Here is a 26,733-nt window from a genome sequence, read left to right on the forward strand (position 1 = left end):
TTCCCTGGAGAATTCCATGGACAGAGGAGTCTGGTGGGCTACAGTCAATAGGGTCGCATAGAGTCAGACACGACTGAAGTGACTTATAAATAGCTATAGTAGAATCTCCAGGACATGATAAGGTGGAAATACATATGCATGTTAGCATTTCTTTAAAGCACGCACACAAATATACATTTGCTTTTATGTGTATAGAAATCTCTGGCGGGGTTCACCAGAAACTGGTTATGCTGGTGAGTTCTGTGGAGGAGAATGCATAGCTATGGAGCAGAGAGGAAAGAAGGTTAATTTTCTCTGTATCCCCTTTTGTGCCTTTTGAATAATGAACTATGTGTGTGTATTACTTTTTCATAAAAAAAAAAAAAGAAGGCTTACATACGCACTCACACACACAGATACCCATGGTGATTTGTTAGGTTAAATGAACTGTTTCCTTAAATGAACTCTTGCCCTGCTCTTCTGTTTAGACAACAAAGGACCTATATAACTTTAATTATTTTTTTCTCTGGCATTAACATTTGATACTTATGTAAAGGAAGTAACCTTTGCTTTCTGTATCCTCCACAGGTTTGTTAAATCTGTGAAGGTTTAACAAAGTGCCCATGAATTTTTTTGGATGCTCTTCCAATAAGAGATACATAAACAAATCAGTGTCTTCATTCAGCTAATTGGGGAAGGTGTTTTGTTCTGTGCATTTCAATCCCCACTGTCTTTAAGGCAGCTAATTACTGAGTTGTGTATTTGACCTTTTAAAAAGAAAATTCCCACTTAACGAGTACTAATTCCATCTAAACTTCATTTTCCGTTGCTTCCATGAAGCTGGTTCATCATTTTCTTGTCTGAATTTTCTGGTTTGCTTTGCAGGCCCCTTTTGGATCTGTGCCACATTGGTCTTTGCCATAGCAATCAGTGGGAATCTTTCCAACTTCTTAATCCATCTGGGAGAGAAGACGTACCACTATGTGCCTGAATTCCGAAAAGGTTGGTGAATCTTGACTTACCTGGAATGCTCTCAGTTGGTAACTGAGTTCTTGGACCCCCGTCTGTAGGTCCTGCAGCCCATTTTCCTGTCTAAGGGTTCAAAACTAATCATCCATCCATATAAATCCACGTAGGCTTTTTATCTTTTGTTAAAATAACCTAAACTGTTGCATTTTAACCATTTTTATGTGTGCAGTTCAGTGGCATTAAGTATATTCACAGTATTGTGAATCTGTGTACTCTTCTGGAAAACTGTAAGGCAAGGCCCCATGGCAATCAGAATGTCTCCAAAGAAAAATGTACAAAATAAGTAAAAAGCAGTGTGTAGAAAAGTCTCCACTGTAGCATTATTTATATTATCCAACTCTTAGAAGCAGTCGGGGCCTTGTTATTTAAGGCATGACGACTCAGCTAGCTAGGTCTTGTAGCCATTAATTATGAAGCCCTTAGAACAACGTGGAGAACTCATAATCCAAACTTATGCCAGTGCTGTTAGCAGTTTTGTTACAGAGAAGTCTGCAGATGGTCAGGGCCGAGAAGGGAGAATGCAGAGGTCAGAGTGTCCTAGTGAGGATGGGCTTGTGGGTGCCATTCTTATTTTAAAACTGCCTTTCTAGGGACTTTCCCTGGTGGTCCAGTGGTTAGGATACTGTGCTTCCACTGCTGGGGGCCTGACTTTGATTCCTGGTTGGGAACTAAGATCCCACAAACTGTGCAGTGCAGTCAAAAAAATAAATAAAACAAAAATTCCTTTCATGTGGCAGTATTGGATAGCTGGGGGCAAAAAAACAGCTTTTAGGGACTTGCAGATGACAGCCACCCAAGGTAGGAGCGTTTGGCTGTGCAGGAGATTGGCCTTTGCCCCTCCTCTGTCCTCTCTCTCCCTTGCTCTGGCCCTGATGGCCTGCTCTCCTGTTGAGAAGCTGTGGAAGAGCATGTGCTCGGGCACCCAGCCATCGGCTGCTGCCTCCATCTTTACTTGCCAGCTTCTACCTTCTTGGGCAAATTCTTTCATCTCTCTTGACCTCAGATTGCTTGCCAGTGCAATGGGAATAAGAATATCTATACTATAGGGCTATTGTAAGAATAAAGAAGTGATGTCTGTAAAGAGGTTAGAATAGTGCCTTGTACAAAAAGAATTCGGTAAAATGAACTGTTGCTTTATATGTATGTACACATACCTGTGTGTCTACAGAATAATGTATTTACCTGTCTGTGTGTCCATGTAGCCTTCCTTTCCTCCCCATCCACTCTCCGTGCCTGTTTTCCCTTCTCTCCTCTATTATGGAGTCAGTCTCAACTCCCATTTGTCGAGTGACCTTGGTTTAAATTTAACTCAATCATTGTTATCCATGAGCTATCAATCTGCCTTTAAGTAGTTCATTGGTTAAGTAAAGAAAAATAGGTAATGGATATTGCTGTAATGAATGGCTTGTGTTAATTTCTGTATTAGAGGTCTGTAGAAGTATATTGACAGAGAAGAAGAGTGAATCACCCTACATGGGGGTATGGAAGCTGGGAGGGAAGCGGGGAGGGCAGGGGACGGGGGTCCTTGTCTGTTCTTATTCCTGTTGGACTGGGCATCCCAGTGTCAGGGAGTCTTGGGATATATATGCTAGTAAGGTCGTCATTGACTCAATCAGTAAATATTTTTCCATTTTATGTAAAGAGTGTAAGTGACACATCCAAGGTCAGATCCTGCTTCCCTGCTTTTTCATTATTTGACCCTAACCAAACCACTTAGCTCTCTGATCTTATTTCCTCATCTCTAAAGATATAGTTTATATGAAATAATGTATTTATATATTAGTTAACAGTATAAAAAGTTTATTCTTGATTGGGCATTTATTATTTATCAGTGTTCTAAATATACCTGTTTTTACTCATTTAATTCTAATAGTCTTATAAGGTAGTGTGCCGTAATGATTCCCATTTTGCAGATGAGGATACTGAGGCAGGAAGGTTAAGTAACTCACCACCCAGGTTTACTCATCTATTAATATAAATGACAGAGCTGGGCTTCCCAGGTGATTCAGTGGTAAAGAATCCGCCTGCCTGGTAGGAGATCTGGGTTCAACCCCTGGGTTGGGAAGATCCCTTGAAGAAGGAAATGGCAACCCGCTTCAGCATTTCTTGCCTGGGAAGTCCCACAGACAGATCAGCCTGGCGGGCTACAGTCCATGAGGTGGCAAAGAATCAGACATGACTTAGGGACTAAACAACAGGTGGCAGAGGTAGGATTAGAGTCTGTATATACAGTCTGTAGCTCTGATTGTTACACAGCCTCACCTCTCAGTAAAGCTCTCAGTGTAATGCCTGACACCCAGCGGACAGCTGCAGTCACAGTAGCAGTTTCCTTCCTCTTCCTTTCGTTATTCAAGAAAAAGGCAGTAGATCAGCAAAATTACATTTGACTTAATGACAGAGTTACTTATATGAAAAAGCTGCTCTGGGAGCTGGAGAATGTTTTAGACAATCACGTATCTTACCCAGAGCCTGGCCATAGTGGCTAGGAGTGCTTTTGTTCTTGCCAAGAGCATTTGATGGATTACCTGCTGATTTTCACGTGGGAAGGGCTGGTGTTGTGGACTGAGCCACAGTTATGATCCTCCACTCCAGAAGAGTGAAGCCGAACCCTGTAGGGCATGTTGCTGCTAGGAAGGAGGAGGGACGGACAGTAAGTGATGCAGTGAACACTGCTGCTCTGAGGAGTCACTCAGTAGCATTTCCACCACAGACAAGAATTATTTAAAGAAGAAAGTGGAACTGGAGAATAGTTTAAGCAATTCATCAATGAGCTGAAACTCCCTGTTTCAGAGACAGAAGGAACTCTAAATAGCACACAGAACAAGTTAATCTGTTCCCAGGGCATTTTCATAAATTTGCTAAAGAAATCAGTGTCAGCTTTTGTTACATTAGGAAAGAGGACATGTTCTTCCAAGGGGATAGTCGACTTTGATTTGATTGAAATGCTCCGTGTATTTAAATACTTGTAGTGTGGTCCTCGAATGTATTTCAGTACATAATTCAGTTGTTTAATACTATTAGTTGTTAGTTATAAAGTGAATTATAGAAGCCGTAGGAGAGACTACTAGTCATCATCACAAAGACAGATGCTGAAGGAACATTGATTCAGCACATTTATCGAGCACCTGCTGCTTATTGGGTACCTTGCCAGGCTCAGGGGCCGAAACCAGGAAGACATCATCCCCTGACCCAGGGAGGCAGATGGACAGCCCTGCGGGAAGTAAGTCCAGTGGGTCCCAGAAGTCCCGTGACAGTGGAATTGCAACTTGTAACTTCTCGCCCTCAGTGTCCATCGCAGCCACAATCATCTATGCCTACGCCTGGCTGGTCCCTCTCGCACTCTGGGGTTTCCTTGTATGGAGAAACAGTAAAGTTATGAACATCGTTTCCTATTCATTTTTGGAGATTGTATGCGTCTATGGATATTCGCTCTTCATTTATATCCCCACGGCCGTAAGTACCACACTTACTCTGAGTGAGACCACAATTACTCAGCTGGCATCATTGTATCTAACCTAACACCGATGTGCATCTGAAAAAATACCCCTGGAATTTAGAAATTTTGTGGGAATGGTGGTCGGGGAGCCTAGTGCCTTCCCTGGATCTTGGGCCCTTCATCAGGGAAGCATTCCCCTCGGTCTCCACGCGGGTGGAATTTCTCTGGGCTGTGCTGGGAAACCCGAGTGGCAGCTAGGGCTCCACTGCTGACGGGCTCCCGGGCCTTTACGAGCACATGGGCCTGGAATGAACAAATGCCTCTCTGAACAAAGCCTCCCCACCCTCCTTTTCTTTCAGATACTGTGGATCATCCCCCAGAAAGCAGTCCGCTGGGTTCTAGTTATGATTGCCCTCGGCGTCTCGGGCTCTGTCTTGGCAATGACCTTTTGGCCAGCTGTCCGTGAGGACAACCGACGCATCGCATTGGCCACAATTGTGACGATCGTGTTGCTTCACATGCTGCTTTCTGTGGGCTGCTTGGTACGGTCTCATTCCGATGCTCTTCTGGTGTTCTTTAGATGCCATGCTAAGACCTCAAACTGTTAGACACCATGGTTCTTTAAAAGCTGGCTCCCTGGAATAGATATTGTTTTAAATAGGCTCTGCTGGATGAGAAATAATAGTCATGAGAATTTGGTTATAATCTCTGACTTTAACTAATTTCTTTTTTTTTCTGACTTTACCTGATTTCTGAAGTTTGGTTGAGATTTGGTGTCTGGCTAGAGGAAGTAGGGATGAATGAGTATCTTCACGTAAGGCTGGAGATCAGGGGTCGGGGAGTTCCACCTCTGGATGCCTTTGCTGGGCTTTTGCACATACTCAGATGGTGAACTTGAGAATGAAGTCAAAATAGAAAAGAGAAGTTATCTTTAAGATGAACAACATTTAAAACAATGTTTAAGTTAATGTGTTAGGGTATCTTTTTAGGAAGAGCATGTACTTTTTGAGTCAGACACACCCAGGTTAAAGATCAGCTCTATCACTCACCAGCTGTGTAAACTTGGGCAGGGAACCTAACTTTTCTGAATCTCTTAATCTGTAACATGGGTATAATAGTTCTTGCCATAGAAAGTTGTTCTGAGGATAAAATAATACAGATAAAGCACTTAACCTAAAACTTGTCCCATAAATTCCCATAAATTAGGTCCATTTTCTTTGCTCCTAAGGAGATATGGTTTTTTAATTTCTCTACACACTGTGTACGAAGTTTGCTGCCAGTAGCCTTAACCAGGCCTGGTATAGGTTTTTTAAAAATTCTGAGTCTACGAATGTTAAGGTCATTGATGCCCACAGGAAGATATCCACCATAGCACATGGCCAGGCTGTTGGTCAGGCTTTGCAACAGGAGTTAATATATCTTTGGCACTGTTTGATCTTTAATATTTTCTCTAGACAATCATAGTCTCATTGAATGCTTTAATAAGATCTCAATACTTTATCATTCAACAAGTCTCATAGAAAGTGCCAAGTTCTGAAACAGAGGGTTGGTTGACATGCATTTTACTTGCGTCTAAGCTTTAACCCCTTGAGACAGAGGACTTGCAGCAGAATGACACACGTCATGTTTGGTACTTGGAACCTCTGGACTGATGCCTTCAAATGCTGTGACCCTCCTGTCTGCTGAGGAAGAATGTGCTTTTCATTGAAACTGACTTCTCTTGATGTAATGCCTCTCCTGGCATCTTCCCATCTCTGTTTTGAATTTTGTGTGTGTGTGTGTTACGTTCCTTGTTAAGACGTTGGTGAAGGAAAGGAGGCAGGAGAAAGGTATTGCCATGTTCAGTTCTGTAAAGAATAGAGAGGAGCAAGGCAGACAGGGCTGCAGAGCAGGGAGGCAGTCTTTAATTTAATTCGGTACCTGTGGCCAGGATCTTTTACCTCCAATGCCTACTACTCCCTCTTGGGGTAAATGACACTGAAGTTAGGGTTTACCTGCCCATCTTACTACTCAGCAGTTTTCTAAAAGAGAGCATCATAACCAAGCAGAAAGGACACTAGACTGGGAACTCCCTGGCATTGAGAACTCAGGCTAGTGACTTAACTCAGAACCTGGGCTTCCTTGTCTGTCAGGGAGATTTGTATTTCATGGGCTTTAGTGAGACTCAGTGAAATGGCTGTGAAAACCCTTCACATACTGTGATAGTTTTTTTCAGATGTAAAGAAGTTATTAAAAGAGCCCTGGGTTATCAGAAATTGCCAGGGCCACTGTGTGGCCTGTTCTGCCGAGTCCCCCAGTAAGAGTGGTCCCAGGTCACAAAAAAGGATGGTGCCCCTTCATTGATGCCTCTCCCTCGTGGCTTCCCATCTTTCTCCTGAACTTCTTACCTATCCATACACAGACACAGACACACACACAGTCAGGCATGCGCATACACACAGATGCACACGCCTGGTTGAGAAGTTGGGGGAGAGAAGGAGGCAGGGGAAAAGACATTGCCCTGTCCAGTTCTGAGGGGCTCAGAGAAATGGGGCAGGTTGGATGGTGGAGCAGGGAGCCGATCGCAGGTCTTGGAGGGGAGGCACAGTTTTCTCTCCTCGAGGAAGGGAACTGTCTGTTTAGCCAGGAGATCACTGTGCTTGGGTTCTGTTGTCCACCCTGGAGATGGCCTCCTCCTGTCTTTTCTGGGGGAGATGCACAATGCAGGAGGGTGGAGGCAGACGTTAGGAGACAGGTTTAGTCTCAGCTCCATCACTCCTTGCTTTTTTGCTTACTAGTTCGCCCCTCTGCACCCTACCTCCTCACTTAGAAGAAGTAAAGACATGGTAACATTTTTGCTGTTGTAAGGATGAATGATGCATACAGTTATCATCATTGTATGGGAGAAAAAGTATCAGGGGAGTTATTGGAGCTGAGGGGCACCGGCTGAACTGGACAGCTTGGCCTTCTACTCTCCAACAGGAAACGTGAAATGGTGTTTTTGCTTCAGTGCAGTGAAGTGTATGACAGCCCTACACCTTCCAAGGGCTCCTTGGCGCTTGTACCTGTTCCTGATCTCTAAGTTGATCCTGGAATACACGTGGCAGGGATGACTAAGGAGGCACTAGAGTAGGTACTAGAGTAGGCAATAGAGGGTGCGTTCTTAGCTGGTATGTTTGGAGATGCCCAAACCTATTGGTTCCTCTGCAGGATACAGTCTGTAGGGTCGCAGAGTCGGACATGACCGAAGTGACTGAGCATGCATGCAAGCCTATGTTTGAGGTGGTTACAGCTACAGACAGAATGTCTTTGCCCTGTTGTTTGTGAAATTAATTAGGGATTATTTTTACAGTCCTTTCATTCTACAGATAAGACTTGTCCAAAGTCATAGTGTGAGTTCCTAGCAGAGCCAGCTTTAGAACCTGGGCTTCCCGGCTAGTTCTGTCTGGGGAGGCTTTCCTCCAGGAGCCTTGGAAGAGTCGCTGTTCTCGCCGCCTGGGGGCGTCTTGGCCCAGAGCACCTGTGAGATAACAAACGCGGGCAGTGTGGCCTGGCCTCTGCTCGGGTTAACACCATTCTTCTCCTCCTTCAGAAAACAGCTGCTGGAAGGGGCGCTGGGTAGGAAGGCTTTCAAAACTAATAGCATTTCTCCAGGGACGTGACAAACTAGAGGGAGTCTGCAGCTAGAAACTTCTGAAATGGACTGTTGAAGTGCTAACTTGAAATAGAAAGTGCCTTGGGGAAACTCCAGTGCGATGTGTTGGCGCCCCCTTCTGGCGGATAGAGGGTAAAGCTGGTGAGATGGTTCTTGGTGATTTTTTATCTTTTTCACCTTCCCGAGGTCCCTGCTCCAGGCAGGAATGACGCGCAGGCAGTGGTCACGGATTTATTAATGGGTTCACCTGTCCTTTGAACAACCCTCATTCAAGGCTATGAGTCTGGTATTTTCCTGGGCTCACATTAGGCTTCTCAGACACCAAAACAGGTGGGAAGATCCTCCTTAATGTTTTCCAGTCTTCCACCTCCTTCTGATTTTTGACAGTTAAATTGTAGGTGGTGAGTGGAAGCACTTATCAAACCTTTCATTTCCAGGCTGAAGAATTAAGAGGTAAAGGCTGCCCAGCCCTTTCTTTGAAAGGTCTTTAGAGGGAGCCGACTGGTTTAGCAGCAGCCTATCTCGGTTCAGTTCATTAAGTATTGATTGTATACACAGTGCGCCAGGCCCTGCATGAGGGGCTGGTGATGCGGAGACAAGAAGGACACGGTCTTTAGAGGAGAGGCTGTGTGATTAACAACTTGAGCTTTGCAGTTGGAAAGACGGACCTTTGAGTCCTGCCTGCATCTCTTGCTGCCATGTGTGCCTGGTCAGATGACAGCCTCCCTGAGCCTCACTTTCTTCATCTGTCAGAGGAGAGTGATGAGAACAACCTCACCAGGCTGTTATGAAGATTGAGTCATAGGTAGCAAGTGCTTAATAAATGGTAGCAAAATTTTAAAAGGCAGCAGTTGAGTACAAGATAGAAATAGAGACAGGTCAGTGATGACCAGAGCGGTGGGGGAAATGTAGGGGCCACGAGAGCCCAGAAGTGCTCTTAGCGTGGAATCTAGGACATTGACCTGGACCATTATTTTTTAACTCTCCTCCTGGGTCTCCTTTTCCTGCAGGCCTACTTTTTTGATGCACCAGAGATGGACCATCTCCTAACAAGCACAGCTGCCCCAAACCAAACAGTTGTAGCAGCCAAGTCCAGCTAAAGAGGAAAGCAAGAAAGTATCTTTCATCTTCTCGCTGTGAGGTACGATAGCAATGGGCAGGGACATCAATCCTGTTGTTAACATCAAACACCAAGAGGCCTGGGCCCTTTTATCCATCAGAACGGTCCAGTGTGGTGTGTGTGCACACACGTGTCCATGTGTATGTCCTCTTGGTGAGGCTTCAGTTGGGAAGTCTACTCATCTGGCTTTATCCATTTGGGAAACTTGACTAACACTTTTACTTTCACTCATCTGTCTTTATCCGTTTGGGAAACATGAGCTCCCAGATTCTTCTGTAAGAGGAGTTCCTGCCTTTTGGATCCAGCATCTTCTCTACTCCCTGTCCCCTCCCTAGCAACACAATATAGATTTATTCCATTTGATTACAGTCTGGTCGTTCTCTCTAGTTTCCCTGTGACTTTCTCTGAGGCTGGCCTCAGACCCTGAGTATGACCCCTCTTTAATTACTCATGCAGTTCTCTGAAGGTTACCAGTTCTCATGCCTGGTTTGTTTTCGGGCCTCTTTGATGATTCCACTGTCGGTGGTTAGCCTAGGGTGTCAGAGTACAGGAAGAGGACCCTGATCCTCCTCGGCTGGTCTCTCGCCTCCGCCTCCCACTCCTCAGTATTCCGAGCCTGCAGCCTTGCTGAGTTGCTGCCATCACCGGAACGCATCCTGCCTTTGCACTAGCCGATCTAGTCATCTGAAGTGTTCCTTCCCTTCCAGCAGTCATTGCTTACCTTGTGATCCCATTAACGCCCTCTATTATATGTCACTTTTTTAAAAGATTTTTTTTTGACCATTTTTAAAGTCTTTATTGAATTTGTTATAATATTGCTTCTGTTCTGGATTTTTGGCCACAAAGCATGTGGAATCTTAGTTCCCTGACCAGGGATCAAACCTGTACCCCTTGCATTTTGAAGGTGAAGTCTATTTTTTTAAATTGGAGTACAGTTGCTTTACAGTGTTGTGTTAATTTCTGCTATGCAGCAAAGTGGATCAGCTATACATATACATATATCGCCTCTTTTTGGAGTCTGTCTGCCACAGGCACATACTTGCATTTACAAAGACTGTTGTCAATCCATGTAGTAACTATTAAAGCTTAATTCCTTACTTTTTGATGAGAAAGAAATATTCATCAGTGTTCTAATATTTTCCTTCCACTACCTCAGCGGGTTGTTTTTCGGGGCCTGCTGCCTTAGAATGAGCATGTGGTAGCTTGTTTGCATAACTGTTTGTCTGCATGCTTGGTCCAGCTCATCCTGCAAATGGACTCCATTAACTGTTAGCAGAGAAAGCCTCAGGGCAGGATCTGAGGTCCATGGGGAAGGGACTCTTGTTTCACTTCCACTCCCAGGTCTTGGCCTAATGCCCACCTGGCGCAGACATAGCAAATGCTTCAATACTGTTGAGTAGATGGAGGTGACTTTGTAGGATTCAGGCAAGAGTCACATATGGGCTTTTACCCAGAGGTGTCTTGGCTTGCTGAGTCCTGGATCACCATTTACACTCTCACTCGAAGTTTATTTGAGGCACTGGGGATCTAGGAAATCAGCTACAGTCTGCCTCAAGGCACCTTGGTCCATGGGTAAAACAGCTCATCAGATAAGGACCAGGCAGTGGGCCAGGCTATGTGAGAAGTGCCATGGCCAAGCTGTTAGTTGATGGGCACTGTGGGAGCACAGAAACGCTGACTCATTTGGCCTGGGGGAAGACTTCACAGAGAGGGTCTTGCTTGAGCAGAAGCAATTGGTTACCCGTTTTTCTGAAAAGAGCAGTTGGCTTTCTGTGGTTTTTGGGAGAGTGAAGATGCAGGCCATTCACTGAGACACTGCGATGTGCTGTGGACTCACATCACCTCGAACAAGAAAACCTGAGCCCAGCTGCAGAGGGACGGAGGTGGAGGACACATAGCTGTCTGGCTGTCTGCCTTGCCTTGAAATACCTGATATCAACCTGGAGAGGGGCTCTTGCAGCCTGCTCCTGGGCTGGGACTTCCTTCCATACATTTTGGTTATGATGTCTCCAGACCAAGTGGCCCAGGTGCTGACAACCTTAAGAAAGTCAGAAACTGGCATCTGGGAAGAGCCTAGCCCTCAGGGCCCTTGCTGACCTCCCATCCTGATTTTCACAGATTCGGGGTCTCTGGGCTTTGCTGAAATCTATAAACTTGGGTGTCAGTGTCTCCATTTGGGTGTCCAGTCTCTAATCACCTCTACAGCCCTCCGCTCTACCAGCTGAACTATCGAAGGGTGCTGGTGTCAAGACTGTAAATGGGATAGTGACAAACAGTTTCTTTGGAGCCTCCCTGGCAGAAGTATCAATTGCTTTGTCAATGAGAAGGGCTGCCCAGAGCCCCGAGCCCTGCAGATTTATGAGCTGACTGTGCTTCCCACTGTAATCTCTGGACTTCCAGCTTTCAGGGGTGTGGGGGGGGGATGACTTTTTATCTTGCAGATAACCTTCCTCATGTAAATCTGTGTATTGGAGGGCTTAGCCTGAAAGGAATTTCTGGGAGAGCATTAACCCCTTCTCTCCCTGGAACCTCAGGATCATAGAGGAGCCTCTGATTACTTTTAATCAGGGATGCTACCCCTACATAAGTCGTTGGGATATTATAAAGGATATTTGACTTTCTTCTTTCCTTTCTTCCTTCCTTTGTTCTTTCCTTCCTGTTTTATATATATTTATCAGGTGGCTCAGATGGTAAAGAATCTGCCTGCAATGCAGGAGACCTGGGCTCAATCCCTGGGTTAGGAAGATCCCCTGGAGAGGGCATGGCAACCTACTCCAGTATTCTTGCTTGGAGAATCCTCACGGACAGAGGAGCCTGGTGGGCTACAGTCCATGGGGTCACAAAGAGTTGGACACGACTGAGTGACTAAGCACACAGCACGTCACCTTAGAGCCAGTGCTATTTCTTCTCTGAGCCAGGACCCTGGTGAACCTAGGGAGTCTTACTTTGACTTGAGGGATGGAGTGTCTGAAGGACCATATCTAGACTAGAACTGCCTTCCCCGGGGCAATGACAAGTGGTTCTATCCAGAGGAGGGCGACTGCCATATAATTATACTGCTGTGTGATATGGGCTTTATTAAGAGATGAGCAGAGGGCTTCAGGAAACTCCTTTGTAATTAAAACCCTCCTGATTTGATACCCAGGGTTTACATGCAATTATCCTTTCACTCACTCAAGTCAAGAGTTCATTTCATAAGCCAAAGGTTCAAATGTTTTTACTAGGTTTACACACATCTGCTCTTTTATTCTGAAATCAGCTTTAACTCAGTGCTATAATCCCCTTTAACACAGCATCCAAACTGCATGATTTCACAGCATAGCTAACACTATTTTTTACAGCCCCTTATTCTTTTCCACACCATGTCTGCAGTGTCCCTTCCTAGAGAACCCATTTTCCATTCCTGGGCTATTTCTTTCTCAGTTTTCTTCTTTGTTCCCTTTCTTTGAGGAAAATTGGAAGAACCTGCAATGGCAAGTGGGTCAACACAATAACTTTTATTCTTTTATTTGATTTACTTAGTGGAAAATGTGTTGTTGTTGTTCAGTCACCAAGTTGTGTCCAACTCTTTGTGACCCCATGGACTGTAGCACTCCAGGCTTCTCTGTCCTCCACTATCTCCCAGAGTTTGCTCAGATTCATGTCCATTGAGTTGGTGATGCTATCTAACCATCTTATCCTCTCCCATCTCTTTCTTCTTTTGCCTTCAATCTTTCCCAGCATCAGGGTCTTTTCCAGTGAGTTGGCTCTTCATATCAAGTGACCCAAGTATTGAAACTTCAGCTTCAGCATCAGTCCTTCCAGTGAATACTCAGGGCTGATTTTCTTTAAGATTGACTGGTTTGATCTCCTTGCAGCCCAAAGGACTCCCAAGAGTCTTCTCTAGCACCGCAATTCAAAAGCATCAGTTCTTCAGCCCTAAGACTTCTTTATAGACCAACTCTCACATTCATACATGACTAATGGAAAAACCATAGCTTTGACTATACGGACCTTTGTTGGCATAGTGATATCTATGCTGTCTAGGTTTGTCATAGCTTTCCTTCCAAGGAGCAAGTGTCTTTTAATTTCATGGCTGCAGTCACTGTCTACAGTGATTTTGGAGCCCAAGAAAATAAAATCTGTCACTGTTTCCACTTTCTCCCCTTTTACTTGCCATGAAGTGATGGAACTGGATGCCATGATCTTGGTTTTTTTTAATGTTGAGTTTTAAGCTGGCATTTTCACTCTCCTCTTTCAGTCTCATAGACTGAATTGTATAACGAATCTCTAAGTACCCCTCCCCTCTTTTACTTTCAACAGTTGTCAACTCACAGCCAGTCTTGTCTCATCCACATACCCATATATTCTCCATCTCTTTTCCATGTATTATTTGGATGCAAATCTAGAACATCCTGTTCTTTCATACATAAGCATTTATATTCTGTATCTATAAAAGATACTCTTTTCAGAGACTTCCCTGGCGGTCCAGTGGTTAGGATTCTGCACTTTCACTGCCATGACCCTGGGTTTGATCCCTGGCCAGGGAACTAAGATCCCACAAGCCATGTAGTGTGGCCAAAAATAAACATAAAAGGCTAAAACAATCTTTAAAAAAAAAAAAAAATATATATATATATATATACATATACACACACACACACACACACACACACACCCTTTTCAAAACCTAGCTATAGTACCATAATCACATTTTAAAAATCATAATTCTTTAATATCAAATACATTCAGTGTTTGAATTTCATATTGCAACTGGGTAGTGTATCTCTTAAATGCCTTTTATTTATTTTTAAAATTATTAATTTACTTATTTGACTGCACTGGGTCTTCATTGCAGCACACAGGGTCTTTGATCTTCTTTGCAGCATATGGGATATTTTAGTTGCAGCATATGGGATCTGGTTCCCTGACCAGGGATCAAACCCAAGCCCCCTGCATTGGAAATGCAGAGTCTTAGCCACTAGACCACCCGGGAAGGCACCTTAAATGCCTTTTTTTTTCTTTTTAATTGGAGGATAATTGCCTTTAAAAATATTGCCATTTAATTTAATTTAATTAATTGCCTTTTAAATTATAGAGTTCTATTCCATCTTTCTGTTTCTCTTTTCTTTTGCCATTTATTTGTCGAAAGCTCATTTATCATGGATTTTGCTGATTGTTTTTCCATGGTATTATTTAACATATAACTCTGTCCTCTGTTTTCTGTGAGTTGATGGTTGTATGTAAAGGTTTGATCAGATTCAGATATGGTTTTTTTTTTGGCAAGACTACCTGATGTGTGCTGTAAAATTCTTCCATCCATAAACTCATAATGTCTAATTATCTCTCTTTTGATATTAGGAGCCATTAATAAGCTATGCTTAGATTCATTAATTCAGTAGGGGCTTTAAAACAGTGATATTTCAATTCTATCTTTCTTCCTTTATTAACTAGAATATTTCTTTAATAAAAATTTCCTTTCATCTGTTTGGGTGTCCATTGATACAGCTTATGTATAAGAAAAGAAAGGTAAATGATTTTTTTCTTTTTGACCTGCTTTCAAAATTGTCTTTGGTTCACTAGGACTCTGCAGCAATGACCAATTAGTTTCAGGCCATTGCAAATATTATGCTTATTGACGCTCAGATTGTCCTATATTTGAACACCAGTTGGCCCCTGGGTCTTGTTGGCACAACTCTAGGAGTCTCTGTTAACTGCCTTTGCTGTCTGTTATGACCAAATGTTCTCGGCTCATTTTGAACTTTTCCTGTTCCAGATCCACACTGAGCCATTTCTCTAAGGACTCCTGGTTCCATTCAGTGGGGAAATAGAATTTTCAGGTCACAATCTGGATGCCAGTGTTGCTTGTTGCAATTGGCTTGGTCATTGTCTTCAGGCCTTTTCAATGTGTATGATTGTTGTTTGCTTGATAGAACAGACATTGTGAGTTCATATTGATACTTCCAATTCCTGTTTAGTACTACAGAGTTCTTACCAAATTGCTTTCATCATATATTCATATCTCCTTCCTCCTGTATTGAGGATTTCACTTCTCACTGATACCATTGGTGATAGAATTGGACTGCCACATAAGCGCGTGCTTAGATGCTCTGTCGTGTCCAACTCTTTGGGGCCCTGTGGACTGCAGCCCACCAGGCTCTTCTGTCCATGGGATTCTCCAGGCAAGAATACTAGAGTAGGTTGCCAGTTCTTCCTCCAGGGGATCTCCTGACCCAGGAAATGAACCCAAGTCTCCTGCGTCTCCTGCACTGGCAGGTGGATTCTTCACCACTACACCACTTGGGAAACCCACCACATAAGTACTTACCTGTTTTATCCACTGTGCACTTAGAATAATCTAGCAATAAAAGTTCCAAACTACCTTTAATTACTGGAAATGTTACTTTAAACTCTTTGAAGGGAATTCCCTGGCAGTCCAGTGGTTAGGACTCAGTGTTTTCACTGCTGGGGCCCAGGTTCAATCCCTGGTTGGGGAACTAGGATCGCACAAACTGTGCAGCGTGGCACAAAAAAGATTAAACAATTAAAATAAAATCTTTGAAGTTTTTTTCAAAGTTCTAGAGTGTGCTTTTTCCTCCCTTGTCTGCTTGGAAACTTCCTATTTATTCTTTAGGACCTACTTCAGATATTCTATCCTTGATGAAGTTTTGCTTTACTTCTCCAGATAATATTACTTACTTATTTCTCTGGGCTATGGTAGAGCTCTTGGTATGTTTCTCTTTTATGGCCATTTTCTTATTATCTGTGATTTCATAGACTGAGAGTTCCTTGAGGTCAGAGATTTATTTACCATTATAGCCCCAGCATTCAGCAGGCATTTGGGGAAAGCTTGATTTTGAACAAGGGAGGATTATATACATAGGGGAGATCAGTCCTGGGTGTTCATTGGAAGGACTGATGCTGAAGCTGAAACTCCAATACTTTGGCCACCTCATGCGAAGAGTTGACTCATTAGAAAAGACCCTGATGCTGGGAGGGATTGGGGGCAGGAGGAGAAGGGGACAACAGAGGATGAGATGGCTGGATGGCATCACCGACTTGATGGGCATGAGTGAGTAAAGTCTGGGAGTTGGTGATGGACAGGGAGGCCTGGCGTGCTGCGAATCATGGGGTCCCAAAGAGTCGGACACGACTGAGTGACTGAACTGAACTGAACTGAACATGGCATTCAAAACTTGGATCATTTGCCAAGTTGCTTGGAAACTCTTGTTCTTCATTGAGGACTGGGCCCCTAGTGAATAATGGAGATAGGTCCTTACCTTCCCAGATTTTACAGCCCAACTTCTTCTTTTTTAAAAAATTTATTTGGCTGCTCCGAGTCTTAGTTGCAACACACAGGCTCTTTGATCTTTGTTGTGGCATGTAGGATCTAGTTCCCCAACCAGGGATTGAATCCCCAGGCCCACCCTCTGCGTTGAGAGCAGGGAGTCTTAGCCACTGGACCACCAGGAAAGTCCCCCACGGTCCAACTTTATATCGCCTGCATCACACAGACTAGCAGGCCTTGCTAAGTTAAAGAGAGAATCCAGATAATATTCTGATTGGAATACCTCAGATGAGGCAGTTGTCTGACATTGTCCAGCTTGGATGCAAGGATGGGGCCAGGAGGGGAGCAGGGCATGCCACAGAGGGCCTACCACAGTGGGGAGAAGTGACCAGGAGTCAAGTCTTAGGCCTGAAAGTGGCAAAAGAGCCCTGGCTGATGGTGACATTATGGACCACATCTGGCCCAAAAGGTATCCTACTTGCTATCCTCAGCCTAAGTGCCAGGAATTCCAGCCTCTGCCCCACAGGCCACCTAGTGACAGTTAGCAGTGGGAGGAGGGAATTTTCTGTCTTCATGTCATTTTCCAGTCTTGACATTAATTTGGAACAGACAGCTAGAAAGATAAGAAAAACAGAATTTTTCATGACTTCCCTGTGGGCTGGCTTGTCCTTACCTTTATTTGGCATTTCAGAACCCAATGCCGATGTTTACCAGAAGGCCAATCAGGACTTTAGGTTCTGTCCTTCCATCACATTATACCATCTCCCCTTCTCTAAGTACTTTTCACAGCTCTTTGGTTGGCCACTTTTCTCTTTTCTCGAGCAGGTAGATTTAGGCAGATCTCCCCTGCCTCAGCATCACCCTTGTTGTGTGTTTAAATGCTGACCCTGATTGTGACATTTCCCCTGATGAGGTCCTCAGGGAGGCCTGGCTCATTCTCTTAGGAGGAAGGCCATGCATTAGGAACCCCTCTCTGCCACATTCATCTTTCCTGGGTTTGACCATATCTCTACCTCTCTTTCCAAGTTCCCATTTCTTGCAAATCCTCAACCAAGTGTACCAACAGATGCCACAGATTCATCATGTTCAAAATTAAACTCATCTGCCCAACAACTAGATCTTCTTACATTTTCCTGTCTTAGTGAATGGCACTACCATCCACTCCTGACTCCAGACTAGGTTTGATGCTTTATCATGCCCTTTCACTGTACCTGTCTTCCTTGGTAGCTCAGACAGTAAAGCGTCTGCCTGCAATGTGGGAGACCTGGGTTCGATCCGTGGGTCAGAAGATCCCCTGGAGAAGAAAATGGCAACCCACTCCAGTATTCTTGCCTGGAAAATCCCATGGACAGAGGAGCCTAGTAGGCTACAGTCCATAGGGTCGCAAAGAGTCAGACACTACTGAGTGACTTCTCTTTTCTTTGTACCTTGCATAAATTGTGTTTTATATATTTGCTTATCCCATAGTTTCCCCTGCTGGACTGTAAGTTTCTTCAGAGTTAGAATCATGTTTGCCTTATTATCATTGTATTCAGTGCTTGGCACATGAGTCCTCCATCAGTATTTGTTGGATAAATTAAGAAATCTATGGAGGAATTTCCTGGTGGTCCAGGGGTTGGGACTCTGCACTTTCACTGCTGAAGGCCCAGGTTCAATCCCTAGTCGAGGAACTAAGATTCCGTAAGCCACAAAGCATGGCTGAAAAAAAAAGAAATCTACCTAGCCACTCAAGCTAGAAACCTCAGCATCAATGTAGATTCCTTCCTCTTAATGTCCACATCTTACCTGTCAGCAGAACTTGTCTATGCTACCTTGGAAATATTTCTCAAATCTGCCCTATTAGTACCGTATCCAGCGTTAAGGACCTGATCATCTCACATCTAGACTACGGTAATAGCTTGATGGGTTTCTCTGTCTCATTTTTTTTCCTCCTTCTGATTTATCCTATATGTAGCTCAGTCATGTCCAACACTTTGTGATCCCATGGACTGTAGCCATTGAATTCTCCAGGTAAGAATACTGGAGTGGGTTGCCATTCCCTTCTCCAGGGGATCTTCCCGACCCGGGGATTGAACCGAGGTCTCCCGCATTGCAGGCAGATTCTTTACCTGCTGAGCCACCAGTGGGTGTTATGTAGCTATGAGGGTCTTTAAAATTTATAAATCAGACTAAGCCTTTGACTGCATCACTCTTCTACTTAAAAACTAATTTATTTTTGGCCTCCTGTCATCTAAAGAAGAAAATCCAAACTCCCTGTATTGCCACAGTCTATCCCTAATCTACTTATCCTGCCTCATATCCTGCCATTGTCCCCTGTATAGCCTTATGCTTGTTGTTGTTCAGTTGCTTAGTCATGTCTGACTCTTTGTGACAACATGGACTGCAGCACACCAGGCTTCCTTGTCCTTCACCATCTCCTGGAGCTTGCTCAAACTCATGTCCATTGAGTTGGTGATGCCATCCAACCATCTCGTCCTCTGTTGACTCCTTCTCACCCTACCTTCCATCTTTCCCAGCATCAGGGTCTTTTCAAATGAGTCAGCTCTTCACATCAGGTGGCCAAAGTACCAAAGCTTCAGCTTCAGCATCAGTCTTTCCAATGAATATTCAGGGTTGATTTCCTTTAGAATTGACTGGTTTGATCTCCTTGCTATCCAAGGGACTTGCAAGAGTCTTCTCCAGCACCACAGTTTGAAGGCATCAATTCTTTGGCACTCAACCTTTTTTTATTGTCCAGCTTTCACATCTGTACATGATTACTGGAAAAACCATAGCTTTGACTAGATGGACCTTTGTTGGAAAAGTACTGTCTCTGCTTTTTAATATGCTGTCTAGGTTGGTCATAGCTTTTCTTCCAAGGAGCAAGCGTCTTTTAATTTCATGGCTGCAGTCACCATCTGCAGTGATTTTGGAGCCCAAGGAAATAAAGTCTGTCACTATTTCCATTGTTTCCCCATCTATTTGCCATAAAGTGAAGGGACTGGACGCCATGATCTTAGTTTTCTGATTGTTGAGTTTTAAGCCAACTTTTTCACTCTCCTCTTTAACTTTCATCAAGAGGCTCTTCAGTTCTTCTTCACTTTCTGCCATAAGGGTGGTATCATCTGCATATCTGAGGTTATTGATATTTCTCCCGGCAATCTTGATTCCAACTTGTGTTTACATAAACACAGTCATCTCTCAGCTCCTGAATCTTTTTCTCTCCCTCCATATTTCTTTTTATTTTCTTTTTGACTGTGTGTGCAGCATGTGGGGCCTTAGTTCCATGACCAGGGATCAAACTTGTGCGCCCTGCGGTGGAAGCATGGAGTCTTAACCACTGGACCACCAGGAAAGTCCCTTCCATATTTCCTTTTTTTTTTTTTTTTTTCCATATTTTCTTTTATCTTTTCTCCTCTAGCACCAAACAGAGCAGTCACAAAGAAGAGTTTGAGGAGACTGGGTGAAGGTAGCTTTGGGATCTGTGTCAGAGGAAGTCACTGGGTTTCCAAAGAAATGGAGAAAAACTTTCTTGGTTCTACTTGACTTAGTCTGTGTGGCAATACCAGAGACCAAGCTCAAGTAGAAATGGAGAAAAACTTTAAAATGTCATCTCCGATCTAGCAGTAAGTCTTCCCCGTAACCTGTAAATCAGGACTCAAAGCTCTAGGTTTGGTGAGCTGGTGGCTGCAGACTGCTCTGGTGTTGAAGTTATCTCTCTGAATCCTTCCTTTGTGGGGGCATCTTTGTCTTGAGAATGACTCTTTTTGCTCTTCAGTTCTCTTCGATGGGTTTTGGAGTGTGGCTCTTTTGGACATGGCATCTGCTGCAGGAAAGCAGAACAAGCAAAGCCATCAGGAAGATGGATGGAATGGCTCCAACACCCAGCATGTGGGGGGTGCCACACTGAAGCCTCATCATCACCTATTTAACAAACAAGAGTTAAATGTGGTTGAGTGGAGACCCGGGTCGTTCAGCTCTTCGTTGTGCTGTGGGTTGTCATTGTGACTGTGCGCTGATTGGGGAGAAACACAAGGGGATGGGAGCTACTTTGGTGCCTGGCATTTGCCTCGCACAGTCACGTGGTGTGCTTCGCATTAGGTACGCCCTTAGTCCCTGAGATGGTTCCATCCTAACTGGGTGCTTGTCTCTGGGTTGTGTACAGATTACCCAGGTGAGCCTCTGCTCCCCTTGCCATCCTCAAGTGGCCAAACAGTGTGAACTTTGCTTTGGATTCATAGTGAGTCTGAAAATTTGTCTTTGGTGACCTGACTGTGGGCAACTGAATCTAATGGTTGCAAAATAAATACAAAATGCAAATAATAATAATAATGTCTGTGTCTGTACTTCATGACTTTGACCTCAGGTTCTTCTTTGATGTATTACTGTCAGCCTGCGGCAGGCTGCTGGGAGTCTTGATTTCATGTGCTAACTTTTGGAGTGTTGCGGTTAGAATGAACATCAGAATTTTTCCTCCTCCAAGTATTGAACAGTGCATTTGAAGAACTTGCTTACCAGGACCTTCCTAGTGGTCCAGTGGCTAGGATTCTGTGCTGTCGGTGCAGGGGGCCCAGGTTTGATATCTGGTCAAGGAACTAGATCCCACCTTGCCTCAACTAAGGGTGCGCATGCTGCAAATGAAGATCTCATGTGCTGCAGCCAAGTAAATAAATATTAAAAAAGAAAAGAACATTTTACCTATTACCTATTTTGACATACACATTTTGGAAAATCCTTTTAGAGCCCTTTGAGTGCCTCTTCCAGGTGGCATTACTTCCTGGCTAGAGTTCATGAAAGGGAGAAACCAGTGACACCTCAAAGACACTTTTTTATACTTTGTGTTTAAAATGCATACCATCCACACCTGAGTTTCTGCCAGGTCAGGATTGCTGATTGCCCTCTGTTTCTGTTGTCCTCTTTAGCACCAGAGTTCCCTGTGTATTTGTGTATCGTGTCATGTGTATTCGAGACAGCTGCAAAGACGCGTTTGGAGTTAGAAGGCTGATAATGCAGGTAATCTCCTTGGATTGCAAGGAGATCAAACCAGTCAATCCTAAAGGAAATCAATCCTGAATATTCATTGGAAGGACGGATACTGAAGCTGAGGCTCCTATACTTTGGCCACCTGATGTGAAGAGCCAACTCACTGGAAAAGACCCTGATGCTGGGAAAGATTGAAGGCAGGAGGAAAAGGGGGTGACAGAGGATGAGGATGGTTGGATGGCATCACTGACTCAATGGGCTTGAGTTTGGGCAAACTCTGGGAGATGGTGAAGGACAGGGAAGCCTGACATGCTGCAGTCCATGGAGTAGCTAAGAGTTGGACATAGCAACTAAACAACAACACAGAGATAAAGAAAGCTGTGCACAAATTCAGGCTACCATTTAGCTGATTAAGGTCACCTTGGCAAACCTCCTATCAAATCTGAATGTCACCTCCATTACCTTATTCAACAAAGATACATATATTATGCACCTACTGTGTGCTGATCACCTTTCTAGGTACTGGGGCAGTGAACAAAACAGACAAGGTCCCTGATCCTGTGGATCTGACAGTCCAGTGGTCCCTGCCCAGGGGTCACCAGCCTCAGCCTCACCAAGGCAGCTATCCCTTCTGAACCGCTCATGCTGTGAGAAGGGCCTCTTCAGTTTTCACTGGTTGGTCCGAGCGCTAACCCTGGGCTCTCAAGTCAAGTCTAAGCTTCTTTCCCTTTGATAACTTCAGGTGTTTGAAACCTGCTGTTCTGTGCCCCCTGAGTTTTCTCCAGCTAAATATTTCTTTTGTCTTCAAGTACTCTTCAAAGAACTTGGCCTTCATACTCTCCAGGCACCCTTTGAACTGGTGCCCTGGCTCACTCTTTGTTGAATACTTAGCTTCTGCTGCCCAAGGCAGTGCTTCTTACACATGTGGATCCTGTGAATTCCCCTGTACAAGCCATCTGTCATCTCTCCTTCTTCTCTCTTACCAAAAGTGACAGGATTTTTCTCTTATTGAAGACCAGAAGCATATTGTAAAATAATATTTATATATATTATATATGTCAGTTTCTGTCCCAGTTCCTAACAAAGGCCCCTAAAGTCCTTGTGAATAGGGGTGCTAGGAGAATCTTCTGTCCTGTTTGGTCTTTGACACCAGTTCCTGACACAGAGCCCCTGAGACCCTTGTTTCTTGAGCTATAGAACTCCTAAATCTTTTGGAATTTCCTGGGTAGTAGAGCATTTTTGGTTCTAATTAGGGGACTTGGGGGCCCCTGGATGGGGCTGATCATGAGAAAGCAAGCCATAATCAGAAGCCTGGAGCTTTCATCCCTAAGCCCCATTCTCCATAGAGAGGAGAGGGACAAGAAACAGAGTTACTAATCAATCATGTCTATGTGATGAAGCCTCCATAAAAATACCCAAAGAACTGGGTGTGGAGAGTTTCTGGTTTGGTGAATACATCCATGTGCTGCGAAGGTGATATGCCCCCAAATCCAGGTGGACACAAGCTCCTGCACCTGGGACCCTTCTAGACCTCACCCTATTTGTCTCTTTGTCTGGCTATTCATTTGCATCCTTTAAAATGTCCTTTGTAATTAGCCAACAATAGTAAGTTAACTGTTTTCCTGGGTTCTGTGACCAAATTATCAATCCCAAGGAGGGGATCGTGGGAACCTCCAATTTGTAAGCTGAGTCAGGCAGAAGTCATGGGTGTAGAGGCCTATCCCAAGGCCACAGGTGCGAGGCCTTGCATCAAGGACTGAGAAGGGGAGCCCAGAACCAAGGTCACCTCTGAAATTGACTGAGCTCCTTCATAACTGTTGCCAAAAGTCCCCTGATCATCACCAGCAGGTTTCCTGACCTAATGTGTGTGCATAGTCACTCTGTCATGTCCAACTCTGCAAGCCCATGGACTATAGCCCACCAGCCTTCTCGGTCCTTGGAATTTTCCAGGCAGGAATACTGGAGTGGGTTGCCATTTCCTGCTCCAGGGAATCTTCCCGACCCAGGGATCAAACCTGAGTCTCGTGTCTCCTGCGTTCGCAAGTGGATTCTTTACCATTGTGCCACCTGGGAAGCTCCATATTATGCAAAAATGCCCAGCCTAGTACTCACTCTATAGCACCCTAACCAATCATCTAATGCCAACCTTCCAGCAGGAATTTTCTTTGTCTTGAGGCTATAAAAATTGGCTACTAACCCACAAAAAGCGTTGGCTCTCCCTTGAGCCAGCCTGGTGTTCTAACAGTGTCTGGTCTCAGGAGGTTGGCCCTCTGTGCTTTCAGTGCCCACATCATCTCTGCTGTTTGTTCTTAATAAACTCACTCTCTTCTGAAATGCTCTGTGTCTGGAAATTCTTCTCCAATCTGCCCTCAGACTGCCACGACAGTGGGTAACCTGGGGACCCACTGCTTGCAATTAGCATTAAGGCCCTTAACCTGTAGGTCTGCGTTAACTCCAGGCAGTTAATATCAAAATTGTTTAAAATAGAAAACCCACACATCTGGTCACAGAAGTATGGTAAGTGTTCAAGTAAAGAAAAACAGTGAATTTTTTTCCAGGCACATATTAATATCCAATTTTGACAGGCAAATTAGTTACTACTAAGTATTTTTAAGTATAATATGACTTAAATACATTTTTCCAGAAATATGTTTAGAGATTTCATTATACAGTGGTCAGAATTTAATTTTTAAGTAAGGATTTTAGACATAATCAGCATCATAAATTAGCACCATCATCTCATGAAAGAGAGGACATTATAATATCAAAGGATCTGGAAGGGCATAATCTCAGTACTGAAAACTTGAATAAATTTCTTTTATGAAAAACTGACTACATTGTTTATTCTTTGTCACCTACCAAGTACCAGTGAAAACTTCTTGAACCAACCAGCATCACCCTTTAGGAAGCCACTGCCCTTGGGACCCCCATGTAGCCCTTAAGAACTGCATTCAGCTGTAAAAGAACCCAGAAAAACACTGACTTAAACAAATTAGCAGTTCTATTTTTCTCATGTAAATAGAAGTTTGGAGATAGTCTCAGGTTAACATGGCTGTTCCATGAGGCCATCAGGGACTCTGCCTTCTATCTTCTTTCTTTTGTTCAGCAGGCTTTAGCATGAATTTGTCATCATCTGATCCCAATATGCCTGCTTCCTTTTCCAGCAAAGTGGAGGAAGTGAGGAGTCCAGTTCTAAGCCTAAAACCTATGTGTCATATTTCAGACCCAGCCACAGGCAATTATTAATTCAAAGCTTTACCCACAGCTTCATGGGAAGGTACAGAGCCTGTGCACTGCATGCTCTGAGGGGATCTGCAGTCGAGGGCTCTGGCCTCATCCTACCATCAACCCAGCCTTAGCCCAGGCTTCTTATGGGGGAAAGGGGAACCTAGCCATGGCCTCTCTTAGGTGCCTCTGTAGAGACCAACTCACCAGCTGTGAGGTGGTGGGGGAGGGAAGGGGGCGAGTATGTGGCCTTGAAATGTTTCCTCCACTCGAAGTGTGTAGTACTTTTCCACTCTGCTCCCTTCTCCCTGCCTCCCGGTATGCAAAAAGGCAGGAGCCTTTTGTTTAGGGATCCTTCAGCAGTGAGACAATCCTGATTATCTGTACTAATCCATCTGACTCTTGCCAGGCACTCTGCCAGGGAGAAAAATGGAACATAAGCACTTTCTCCTGTTTCGTCTCTTGCTTATACTGTCACAGTAAATGATTCAATCACTGACCGTTAGTTTCATTTTTACTACTTTACACAGATGCTTGGCAGCTCAGCTCTTAGCAGCTCAGCTCAGCTTTTGACAGGTGAAGAGAAGGAAAAGGGCAAAAGGGGTTGGTTGGCCAGTTGAGTTGACCTGACTTTTGGTGAGCTTTCTCCAAAGCCCCACTGCTGTTTTATGCTTGTATCTTATTGGTCAGAACTGGATTACATGGTCATTCCTAGCTTCAAGGGAGGCTGGGAAGTGCTTCTTAGCTGGGCACACTGCCACCCTAAGTGAAACCAGCATGAGTTTTAGATCAATAACTATTACATCTCAGAATCTTCTACTTTTAGAAAAGATCATGGATGGTGGTTTGCCCATTGTCTGTTTGATTTCACTGGTTGGCATTGTGTAAAGAGTTGAGAGAAAAGAATTCTGGGAAGATGGCAGTGGTATTTTTTTAATCTCCATGAATTCCCTCATTAAAAACAAGGCAAAACAAACAAAAAATAGAGCAACTGGGATAGCAAAACCAAAAACTTATGGACATCTGTAACAAACTTGGGAAACAAGATAGCACCACAAACCCCAAAATTTGTGTAGGTGGAAACTGCTGATGGTTCAAAGACTTGCATGATATCAGCATTTTTGTGGAGAGAAGGAGAGGGAACCAAGAGTGTCTGAGAAATCTGAAAATAAGAGAACCCCAAAATAGTCAACAGGTACTCCCTGGAAAGTACAAAGGACCAATAGAATAACAGCAGCTGGAACTGGGGGAGAGGGGTTATACAACGCAGTTTGCAGCTGATGAGTAGAAGGGGTCCAAAGTAAGGACTGGAGAAGCTGGAGCAGCCCAGGTGCTGTGAACCCTCAAAACCAGCCAAAGTGTCTTTCCAGGATACCAGACTAGAAACTGCAGGGAACAGACTACAAATAGGGTAGGCCAGGGATACTTGGGACAAAGGAAAGGGAAGGCCAAATGAGTAGGGGAGGGGAACAGGGCCAGAACATCTTGGAAAGTATAAAGCTATTCATTTGAACACTTAATGGAAACAGACAAGGAAGCTGTAGAGCCTTGAATTTAGCAAAGCTATCCTAACTTACTCCTCCCTGCTAAATGTGCAGGAAAATGAATTTCATATAAAAAAGGAACAACAGAGAGACTGCAGTCAAATCTCATAATGAAGTTGTAAGAAAAATGAGAACACAGAGCAGAAAAACATCCTTAATGAAATGAAAGCATTTCAGAAAGACATGCCCACAAAACCAGATAAAAATTGTAATTGCAAAATGAGCAAAGGTAAATTAAGGAAATGGTACAAGATATGAAAGACAAGCACAAGTCAGAAATAGAAAGCAAAAATTAGGTATTCAAACTCAGGAAAGAATTGGAAATAAAAGGGAAAACTCATTTCACAAGTGAAGACTGAACTAGAAGGAATATAAGACTAACATAGACTAACATTGCACAACAGATAATGCCTTAAAGGAGCAAAAAGTGAAAAGAAGAAAAAAATTTAAATTGCAGAATGAATAATAAAAATCTGAAAATTCAGAGTCGCAAAAAGTCACAAAGGTCGCAGAGTCGGACACGATTGAGTGACTGAA

General features: G+C 43.9%; 1 protein-coding gene across 4 annotated transcripts in view; it reads left to right on the forward strand.

Moving 5' to 3' along the window:
• The window catches only part of YIPF1 (Yip1 domain family member 1), a 34,735-nt gene extending 13,148 nt beyond the window's left edge, over positions 1-21,587 (forward strand). Inside the window, exons 6-10 of one of the 4 annotated variants that reach the window (XM_043877258.1) lie at positions 865-981; positions 4,295-4,461; positions 4,804-4,986; positions 9,089-9,219; positions 21,367-21,587. In XM_043877258.1, coding sequence (XP_043733193.1) covers positions 865-981; positions 4,295-4,461; positions 4,804-4,986; positions 9,089-9,178 — 557 coding nt within the window. In that variant the 3' untranslated portion in view covers positions 9,179-9,219; positions 21,367-21,587. The other 3 variants (XM_043877260.1, XM_043877259.1, XM_043877257.1) reach the window with 3 other exon arrangements.
• The last annotated feature ends 5,146 nt before the right edge of the window (positions 21,588-26,733 follow it).

This window comes from Cervus elaphus, chromosome 20 (assembly GCF_910594005.1).
Source record: "Cervus elaphus chromosome 20, mCerEla1.1, whole genome shotgun sequence".
Classification (NCBI taxonomy): domain Eukaryota; kingdom Metazoa; phylum Chordata; class Mammalia; order Artiodactyla; family Cervidae; genus Cervus; species Cervus elaphus.